General features: G+C 39.2%; 1 protein-coding gene across 5 annotated transcripts in view; it reads left to right on the forward strand.

Annotated features, from left to right (window-relative positions):
* Window positions 1-11,287, forward strand: part of LOC104866419 (zinc finger protein 736-like) — a 43,103-nt gene that overhangs the window by 26,295 nt on the left and 5,521 nt on the right. The window contains exon 4 of one of the 5 annotated variants that reach the window (XM_019208363.2): window positions 231-2,157. The exons of the other annotated variants lie outside the window; for them this stretch is intronic. Within the exon in view, the coding sequence (XP_019063908.1) occupies window positions 231-1,684 (1,454 nt within the window). The 3' untranslated portion in view covers window positions 1,685-2,157. Of the gene's footprint in view, window positions 1-230; window positions 2,158-11,287 lie in introns of those variants that run through there. 5 annotated transcript variants of the gene reach the window in all.

Consider the following 11,287-nt stretch of genomic DNA (forward strand, 5'->3'; position numbering starts at 1 on the left):
GCCGAAGAGGCTTTCAAGTGACTTTTTTTTTTTTTTTTTTTTTTTTTTTTTAAGAGAAAGTCCTACTAATTTTTCAGTTGGATTTAGAGTTGCAGTCTACCTGCTTCAGTTTTACTGAGGCCCGAGATTACAGGAATACACCAACAGTAATATACTTTTATATATTAGATTTGTAAGCTGTACTCACCACTCTCATATGTGGCATAATTTGTTGTTTTGATTTCTTTCAGCTTTGTCTTATTTTGCTCAAGGTGTTTTATCAAAACAGAGCAGATCTTCATTCCAAAGTATGACAAAGGGAAGGCACAGTATTTATGGCCATGACAACTTGTATTTCAAAAAAGAATGGGAAAATATGGGCAAGTATAAAAATCTGAATTCATGTTATAATGGATATAACAAAGTAATGACAACTGAAGAAAGCAAGAACTTCACCAACAGCAGAGATGAACATACAAATACAACATTTCAGAAAAAAACTGAGTTTGTACCTGCTACTTTTAAAGACCCACATGTTTTTGTAGGTGAATATTCACATCATATTTTGAAACATGCGTTTTCTCTCAAAGGAAATTTGGGAAATCTAAGAATGAGACCAGTCCATGCTTTAGATCATCACTTGAAAAATTTTAAATGTAATATTGGATTAAATTTTGAACCATTCATTTTGGTAGACAATACATTTAAAAGTGAAGAAAAAATTCCTAAATGTGATGAGTTTAGTTTTTTCTTGAAAAATTCATTTTGTAACCAACCAATATATCTTCCCAATACCAAGGTAAACAGTTTTCATGAATATGGTGAGTTATTTACTCATCCATTATCTCCCAATCAAAATCTGGATATAGGAATCTACAGTTGTAAAGAATGTGGTAAAGCTTTTAAAAGTTCTTCAAATCTTACTAGACATGAGAAAACACACAGTGGAGAGAAACCTTACAAATGTAATGAATGTGGAAAAGCCTTTAATAATTGTTCATACCTCAGGCAACATCAGAAGATTCATAATGGAGAGAGGCTATATAGATGTGAAGTATGTGGCAAAGCATTTAACTGGTTTTCGCGTCTTACTATACATCAGAGAATTCATACCGGAGAGAGGCCATATAAATGTGAAGAATGTGGCAAAGGCTTTAACTGTCGTTCACACCTTACTCGACACCAGAGAATTCATACTGGTGAAAAACCCTACAAATGTGAAGAATGTGGCAAATTCTTTACTCATTGTTCAAATCTTACTCAACATCAGAGAATTCATACTGGAGAAAAGCCTTACAAATGTAATGAATGTGGTAAAGCCTTTAATAAGCGTTCAAACCTCTCTTTACACCAGAGAGTTCATAGTAGAGAGAACACATACAGATGTGAAGAATGTGGTAGAACCTTTGGTACTTGGTCTACCCTTTCTATACACCAAAGAATTCATAATGGAGAGAAACTTTACAAATGCAAAGAATGTGGGAAAGCCTTTAGCTATTCTTCTGTCCTTAGTCGACATCAGAGAATTCATACTGGAGAGAAACCCTACAAATGTAAAGAATGTGGCAAAGACTTTAGACATGATATAAGTCTTACTCGACATCATAGAATTCATACTGGAGAGAAGCCCTACAAATGCAAGGAGTGTGGTAAAGCCTTTATTCGCTGCTCCCATCTCACTCAACACAAGAGAATTCATACATAACAGTGTTTCCCAGTGTAGGAAACGGCATAACATTTTAACTGTATCCTTAATAAGTACCAGAGAATTCATAGTGGAGAGAAGCCATACAAATGTAAAGAATGTGGCAGCACTTCATATGGCGCAATTTAACAGAGAGCTCATACTAAGGCAGAGAATACTGGTGGAAAGAATACTTAACTCTACGTTACAGAAATTGTACTGGATAAAAGCCCTACAATTGTAAAGAATTTCTTGAAATCATAACTAATTGAAACCTTTCAAATGTAAAGAATGTGACAAGGCCTTTAATAGATGTCCAGTCCTAATTCAATATGAACCCAGGGCAATTAAACTTCAAATAGTTCGGACAGTGTTGTTTGTCTAATTTCTTTATTTTTCATTTTTAAAATTTGAAATTATTATATGAGTGTAGTAATAAGCCATAGATGTTCAAATCCTGAATTAAATGCCTACAGAGTTTATGTTGTTACTGAAATATAAGAACCTTAAAAATCTTATAAATTTTGCAAATAACTAGAAATATTTATTATGGTTTTGAGTTTACTTATATCGATAAGGAATTGGAATTTGTGGAATAAAAGATTTTTTAGAAAGATTTAGTCCTTTATTAGCAAACCAGAAATTTCACATATGTAAAAAATCTGTGGTGTTTATACTAGATTTATCCATATAAAATGTCACGGTTCCTACTCTAAATCTCCCTATACTAAATATACTTTTTTCCATGTCTTTGTTACTTACAAAAAACAAAAGGATTAATAGATGAAAGTTTATAAAATTCTCTTTATGTGACCTGTTCAGAGATTTCAAGAACTTTTTTTGTAAGTGTGCCCATCTTTTCTTGGTGCTTACTAACTTGCTCACTCACCTGCCTGACACCTGTTGAGCACATAGACTGCAGGAGTGGTGACCAGGAAGGCCAATGTGTGCCACACCCTGGGCTCCCATTTCTACACAGATAGAACCCACTTGATGGGCCCCTCCCTCATTATGTGCATCTTACATGTGGTGTTTGCTCCACTCTCATCACACACCACCCTATGAGTCACTCAGGACAAGGGGACAAGTGATTCCATGATCTCCCACAGCTGGTCACATACTCGAGGCTCATCACTGCAGGGAAGACTTGGTACAGGTGACCACAAAATACCTTGCTAAAGTTGGGCAGACATCTGGGGTGAATTTAAAGGTTAGAAAAGCCTAACTTGTCTTCAGCCCAAAATTTTAAAATAATAGGCTTTCATCAAGATTTTATTAAATATGGCCTTCGACTGAAGTTCAGCCAAATCATTCTTCCTACAACAAAATGCACCTTCTTTCTAATGTAACTTCTAAGCAAAGGCCTCATGGCTTCAAGTAGTCTCAGGACCTTATATTTGAGGATCATTAGAAACTTGTGGACCTCTGGTTGTACCACATAGATGGCTTCAGTACCAGAACAGGGTTTCTGTTGTATCAAGAGAATGGCAATACTGCCCCCCCACCGTTATATGGAGGAAAAATAACACCTGACTGGTCAGCAATAGACAATGTAAATACAAATATTCATAGTCATTGTATAACCTGTGTACATAAAAGCTCAGTACTATCTTAAGAACTAACTGCTTCCTTTAGAACAAAAGGAGGCAATCTGGCCCCTGGGGAAATCTTACTGAAAAGAAAAGCAATAAAAACCTGGAGTTCATATGCCAGTCTTTTCACTGATTATTAAAAGTATTGTAGGGCACTTTCCGTAAACCAGCCATTCTCATAGGCAGTGCCATAACCATTATATCCTGTTCATCAGCATAGACCCCACAGCTCTGAACTCGGCCTGTGTGTGTCCAAGGTACAGGAGAGTGGGTAGCACTAGCAACTTCTATCCAACTTTCTTGTGCTCTCTGTCTCAGAGGTGGTCATAGGAACTAGAATTTCCCTCTGTAAAGCCAGCTGCAGATCTCAGGATGACTGCTCCTTGATCCCCTTTCTTCTGAAGATCTTCTGGACAAGTGTCTGTTCTCCCCGTGTTGAGAGAAAGGACAGAAAAGATCTCAGCAACCCTGCCTGGCTGGGCCTGGCTTACCACCACCAGGTTATTTGTCCTTTTCCAGGCATATTTTTCCATAGCTGTTTATTTTTTCATCGATTCAGCATAAAAGTTCAGGTTTTTTTTGGTTGTTGGGCCTTCATTTTGAAGGTTTCTGTGTGTCCTACAACTTTGGCTAAGTACACGTGACCTACTTTTGTTTCAGCAATAATAAATTTATTGCCCAATATTAGCTGTGACCCTGAGGGTGGGTGAGGAAACTTCCCCTCCCCACACTCCTCACTGACATTCAATTCCTTGGTGATAGCATCCCTCACCCTCCTCCTGCTCCACTGACCCACAGGACTGAGGGAGCTGCACTCAGGCCCCCATCCTGCATCCACTGTGAGTGGTGTTGTGGAGCTGGCCCTGCTCCACCCACCTCCATTCCATGCCTCCAAAGTCACAACCCCTTGAAGAAAGGCTTTGCACCCCTGACCTGCTTTTTAGTGAGGTATTTGTAGCTGACACTTAAAACTCCCAGGGTTTTGTTTGTCCCCAGTGATCAGCCCAACCACTGGTTCAGGAAGCTCTGATCTGGACACTGCACTGCTGTCCTGATAACCAACCTCAGGGGATTTAACCACTCAGGAATGTGTGGGCAGAACCCTCATGGTCCCTGAGCCTTGGGTCTCTGGTCTATACTCCACTGCCATGCCCATGTGCTGTCTGTGCCATTAGTGCCTACATCAGCTCTCTCCTGAGTGCCACACTGCAGACAGTAGGAGCCCAGTAGGATTTGGGCTCCACTCCCTAAGGATTGCCTCTTTCTATCCCCTTTTCAATGAGATACCAAGACAGCATTTTCCAGAGCTCTAGTGGAACTGACACCTGTTTCTGCTACCAGCTGCCACAGGGACACAGAATCTTTCTGACTTGAGCAGACTGGAAGGAGGCTCCTCACGGGCAGAGATCTCTTCAGCAAAAGCCAACAAGCCTCCTCCAGGCAAGACTCAGCCCCTGCCTTGAACTTCTGCCAGACCATGGCCAGGAGTTTGGAAGAGTCAGACTATCAGAGTAGCTGCTGGGAGAGAGAGAAAGGGAAATGAGAGACATTGGGAACTTTGGCAAACCAAAATTACTGGATCTGCTGAGCACAGCTGTTTGCCTAGACTTTGAGATTCCTGTAATCTCAATATTCGTGCCCTTCCTTGGTATTCCAAATTCAGTTAATCTGGCTTGAGCAATCAGTGGCATCATCAGTGGTGTTGTGTGGAAGATTGGTTGGAAAGGGACTGTTTGTCCCTGATTTGAGCTTTGTAGGTAATGCAGAAATAACAATTTGGAGGAAACAAAGAGCTAAGAAGATGCTGACCCAGTTCAGTCTCCAACACTTGAGAACAGAATTGGACAGAATTAGAAAAGCACAGCTAGGAGGCACATTTGCATGATTAAGAGTTCCCTTGGGCTGGGGATTTAACTCAGTGGTTCTGCTGCATGCCTTGCAAGTGCAAAGTTCTGAATTCGATCCCTGGTACCAAAAAAAAAAAGTTCTCTAAGGACCAGCACCTTAGATAATGCCTGTCTGACTCTGTCTCTCTTTGTTCCTCTCTCTCTGACAAAGGATGGGTATGGAGTCCCTTTGCTATCAACGTAGTTTGCTTCAGTGTCTTTCAGTGTTCAAGCTTCCTCTCAAAAGCACGGAGTCTTAATTTTTATTTTTTTAATTTTGCTGGGTTGCCCAAGGTTTTGGCACACATTATTGTTACACTGGCTTCAGTAGGATGCTGACAGCTCCGCTTGTCACAGAATGTGCATGTTTAGTAAGTGCTTTGTGTGTTTAGGGGAAATCCTCTCCAGGGTCCTTCCACTTCTGTAAACCTTGCCTGCCATTAGCCACTATTTTGTTCTATAGCTGCAGGGTAGCATGTGAGCTCTGTCCTGTCCCACTAACTTGTATTGCAGAGACAGAACAGGTTGCTTTCCAGCCCTCTGCTCTGGTGCTATTACTTTTGTTCCATGTGTGTTGTGCTGTAAATCCTGGAAATCAGAATCTTGAGGACCTTCAGGCCCCTACATCTGCAGTGTCAGCATGTGGAGACTTGTTGAGCCCTGTGCAAGGAGAGCTGAGAAAGGCCTGTTTGCTTTGGTTTTTTTGAGATTGGGTCTCACTATGTAGTTCAGACTAGCCTTGGACTCACTATGTAGCCCAGGCTGGCTTTGAACTCACAGTGACCCTCCTGCCTCAGCCTCCTGAGTTCTCGGATTACGGGCGTGCACCACCATGCCTGGCCTGTTTTGGTTTTGTTTTGATTTGGCACCTGTGTAGTTCATTTACTTCACCTATAGCTAATTTTTGTCTTTTTCAAATTTAACATTCTGTTTTACTTTATTATTTTAAACTTATTGTGAACAAGAGACTTGGCATGTATCCCTTATCCACCTTTCCCTAGTGTACATGTCTTGGAACAATAATCCAGCAGTGCATGGTCCAAATTGTCAGCCATGTTTATAGTAGGAAAACCAGGAAGTTAACATGGGCGTAGAGCTATGAACTAAAACCCTTACTTTGGTCTTAACCAGATTTCCACTAATATCCTTTTTCTGCCCCAGGATCCTCTCCAGGATCCCATATTGCATTTAGCTATTAATTCATCTTGGTCCCTTGTGGTCTAACCAGTATGCAGTTTTCCTTTACTTCTCATGACTTTAACACTATTTGAAAAATACTGATCAGTTTTGTCATCAGGCATCCCTTCATTTGGATTTCTCAGATGTTTTCCCATGATTGAAGTAGGTTATGTGCTTTTGGGCAAGAATAGAACAGGATGATGCTGTTGCCTCACAGTCCCCTCCTAGGTACGCAGCCCTAGATAGAAGAGCCAAAAGTCACCCAAAGTGCTAAAACACTGCTTATGCCAGTGGGAAATGTGGTATTTTATCTGTACCATTAATTAACAGCATCCTTTTGCTTCATTATATTTGTAACACAGGGCCCACCCAGAGAATGCTACTCTTAGAATTTGTCTTACAGCACTAACCTTTTTCTTAAAATAGCCAGAAAAGTCCTAAGATACTCTTTTAAAAGGGCCTTTCATATTCAATTTGCTTAACAGTTACATTGTGGGGGCCAACTCTGTAGTGAGTATAAAAATAAAAGCTTTTTAGAGGATGTTGATGGTTTCCATCACATAGCTACAGTTTGGGGCCTGGGATTTAGCTCAGAGGTTCCACCTCTGGAACTGCCTCCCTGCCTCAAAAGCGCAAGGATCCGAGTTCAATCCCCAGTACCAAAACTCAAAGAAACAAAAAATATATGGCTTCAGTTTCTGGTAGTTTCATCATTTAGACTTAAGTAAGGAGTAGGGCAGGTGTGTTAATTTGCATTATGAAGCCAAAATCGCTAAGCAGGGGAAGTCATTTTCATTGAAAGGCATAAAGAAGAGCTTGATTTGATACAAATCATTAATTTCCTAGCAGAGAGCTAAGATTATTCCTGAGGTTAATTATAAAGGACTATTGGAATTGGATATGGACTCACAGTTGATGACTTTCCTTGCAGTTTCAAGCTGAAAATGAGCAGCAGTGTCAAATGTGAATTACTTGAGGGGGGACTTTCGGTCAGACAGCAGTTCTTGGCTGTCACACTTTGCCACTGAAATTTGGATGGATATCTTTGCTGCAAAACAGCAAAGAGGAATCTTTGAACAAACATTTAAGGGAGATGACAGTATTGGAGAAAATAAGATAGTCCAAGAGCTGACAGAGATCATCTCTGAGGTGCAGAGGATGATAGGCAAATTCATGGGCTGTGACTGTGGCAGTGGTGACTAGGGGCCCTGCCATACACTGGGCTCTAGGACATTCGCATCCCATTTTGATTCACAGAATCCATTGATTTTTTTTATCTTCACTTTATTTTATTTTATTTTTTGGTACCGGATATCGAATTCAGGTCCTTGTGCTTGCGAGGCAGGTGGCCGAACCACTGAGCTAAATCCCGGGCCCTCATCTTCACTGTAAACATGAAATTGTGAACATGGAATTGTGAATCTTTAGAAAGGTAGAGTATATAGATAGCATTTTTGAACTTTATTTTGAGTACTTTTCTCTCAATGGAAATTTCTTGGATACTTCAAATTGCATCCATTTTATACGGTAACTAAAGATTTTGACCTGTGGTTCTTTGACTCCTTGTTGACAAAATGAAATTCTAAAAGTACGCTGAAATTTTCTTGCAATTTAAAACAGTTGGAAACAAGGGTCAGTGTGTTTATAGCACTAGATCAAGCTATGGTAATAAGTTAATGAAATAAAGTCTTATGCTTAATTGGTCTTAAAATAATATCATTAACTTCTAATACAAAGCTTTGTCCCTAACAATTTACATTTTTGTTATTCTTGATCTCATCTAAGTTGTCTTTGAGTTAGGTGTAATATAAGGAAAACTGTAAATATGGATCATACTAAGGTCCAAATCAAGTTTTAAAAATAAATAGTAAAGAGACACCTTCGGGATGCCTTAATTTGTGTAAGAACACATTCCTCAGAATGTATGATTATGTGGCCTTCTTAAATGTCCCTTTTAAAAATTTGGTAAAGAATATCCTAATAGATAAAGCTGTTGGCTCATAGTGGTTTTATAGAAAACATTGTCATCTTGCTTCTTTTTTTGTTTGTTTGTTTTTTTGAGACAGGGTCTCACTATGTAGTTGAGACTGACCTGGAACTCACTATGTAGCTCAGGCTGGTCCTGAACTCACAGCAATCCTCCTGCGTCAGCCTCCCGAATGCTGGGATTACAGGCATGTGCCACCATACCCGGCTTGTCATCTTGCTTCTAATATAGGGGCAGCCCCTACAAGGACTGGGCTCTAAGGCCAAAGTTTTACACTGACAAAATGCACTGTTTAAAAAAATAACTTAATGGTTTGTATTTTTATGTGGCTTAGTACATTATGATATTTGTTCGAACAACATGATTTCCCTGCATACGGGGAAGATGAGAATTTGCTACATAAATTGATGTGTTTTTGGATTTTTGACTAGTGTACAAAAGAATTTTGGCCAATATGGCTTATGAATTAAAATGTGAACCATTTTAATGTGATAACTTGCTAATGCTGGACTCTCCCACCAATTATTTTGATTTCCCAATTATTCCCCTTTTTAAAGTGTATAATTAATTGGCTTTAGTATATGCGTAGTTCTGTAGCTATTAACATAAATTTTGAATGTTTCTTCACCCCAGAAATCATGCTTAAGCTTTTCATTCTTCATGCTCTTCAGCACTGGCCAGCCACTGTGAACTTTGTCTATAGATTTACCTATCTTAGAGACTTGACGTGAAGGGAGGCATAATGCGGTCTTTGGGTGCTGCCAGCATTTGTAGACATGTTCGTTTTGTGAGTACAACTACAGCAGAGTTGCTATGGTTCAACTTCTTAAGAATTCTCCAAGCTTGTTCTCCAAAAGTGGCAGAACCATTTCGTTATACTTGCACCAACAGTAAATAGGGATTGATTTGTCCATATTGTCTTAATACTGCTTGCCATTATTTTTGTGTAATAGCATTCCTAGTGGTGTGCAGTTATATCTCATTGCGGGTATGATTTCTGTTTCCCCAATGATTCATAATTTTGTGTGTGTGCTATACTGGGGATTGCACTTAGGACCTTATATGTGCTTAGTCCCGAGCTATTTGCTCAACTCCCTAATGACTAATGATGGTCAACTTTTCATGTATTTATTAGCCAATTGTGTGTCTTCAAAGAAATGTCTGTCAGAACCTTTGCCCATTTAAAGTTTGAGTACTCATGCTTGCAAGTTATAAGAATTGTCTACTGTAACCGTTATTTTTGTATATATTTGATTAGGAATATTTAGTCCTATTCTGTGGGTTATCTGTACTTTCTTGATGGTGACCATTGTACGAAGTTAATTTTCATTAAATCTGCTCCTTTGAAGTTTGTACATCTGGTATCAAACTAAGACACCATAGTCAGGTCCACTAATTTGCAGAACTGATTACCTGTTGATAGACTCTTAATGTTTTCCAGCCCTTGGCAATGGCATTTACACTTTTTTAGTAGTTTCTTTAGAGAGCTTACAAGTAGAATTATAGTGTTTGATCTTTATTTGATTGATGTATTTCACATAATATCATGGAAGTTCATTCATGTTGCAATGGATAGTAGGATTTATTTTATTTTATTTATTTATTTTGGTACCAGGGATCAAACTCGGGTCCTTGTGCTTGGAAGGCAGGCAGCGACACCACTGAGCTAAATCTCCAGCCCAGTAGGATTTATTTTAAGGCTGAATAAATTCCATTATATGTGTTACATATATTTTTATCTATTTATTTATTTTTAGTACCTGGGATCGAACTTAGGACCTTGAGTTTGTGAAGCAGGCAGTGGAACCACTGAGCCAAATCCCCGCCCCCTTGTTACATATATTTTTTTATCCATTCAGCTGCTTTCATCTTGTGCCTATTGTGAACAGTGTTGCAGTGAACATGGGTGCTCAGATCTCTTACATTCTGCTTTTAGTTCTTTTGTCAAATCTCTTGAAATTTGGAAAGTTCTTAATATGGTAGTTTATTTTATGTTCAGTGACGATGATGATTTTGATGACAAGGAAACTGAGGAGAATGCTCCAGTGAGGAAAGTAAATAAAATACTATAAGGTTATTAGACGTAGCTAATAACAAAAATAATGGAAGGGTTTTTTTTATTGGCTTTCACTTGTTTTGTAGCTAATGAAAACTGGCTTGAGGATCTCATACGCAGATTGGTTCTGAGTTAGGACTTTACTGAGAACTTTTAGTCTGGAATTATTATTATTTTTTGTGTACCTGGGATTGAAATCAACATCTTGTACTTGCCAGGCAGGCACAGCACCATCGAGCTACACCCCCAGCCCCTTGGAATTAATTTTTTTTAAACCATGATTTGGGGAAACACTTGAGCTGAGAACACCTTTTTTCAGTGGTGGTAAATCTATGGCACACATGCCACAGCAGACATGCAGAGCCCTCTCTGTTGGCACATGAGTCAGGTCAGGCTAACATCACCCCAGCAGCCAAGCATCAGGTAACAGTGTACAGAGGGGCCATGCACATGCTTGGAAAGGAGTAGTGGTGCTCAGTGATGACATCATGAGCTGAGACTCGTCCAAACTTTTACATTGTCAGTCAGTGCACTGCCAAGGTGTGTGTGCGTGTGTATAAATAAATAATGTATACAATATAATGGTATATATAATATACATTAGACTGGCTGTGAGTTTGAATACATTCATTTTTATTAATATAAGTTTTAGCTTTGAGCTTTATCATGAAAAATTTGAAATTTAATATCTAATATTTAGCAAAGAGAAAATCTTTTTTTTTTTTTGGTACAGGGGATTGAACTTGGGACTTTGGGCTTGCGAGGCAGACAGCAGAAGAACCACTGAGCTAAATCCCCAGCCAACAAAGAGATATTCTAATTAAGAGACTGAGGGCCAGGGATTTAGCTCAGCGGTTCGGTGACCTGCCTTGCAAGCTCAAGGACCCGAGTTCAATCCCCAGTACCCAAAAAAAAAAAAAAAGA

The sequence above is a fragment of the Fukomys damarensis genome, unplaced genomic scaffold (genome assembly GCF_012274545.1).
Source record: "Fukomys damarensis isolate Sample0158 unplaced genomic scaffold, DMR_v1.0_HiC HiC_scaffold_5, whole genome shotgun sequence".
Classification (NCBI taxonomy): domain Eukaryota; kingdom Metazoa; phylum Chordata; class Mammalia; order Rodentia; family Bathyergidae; genus Fukomys; species Fukomys damarensis.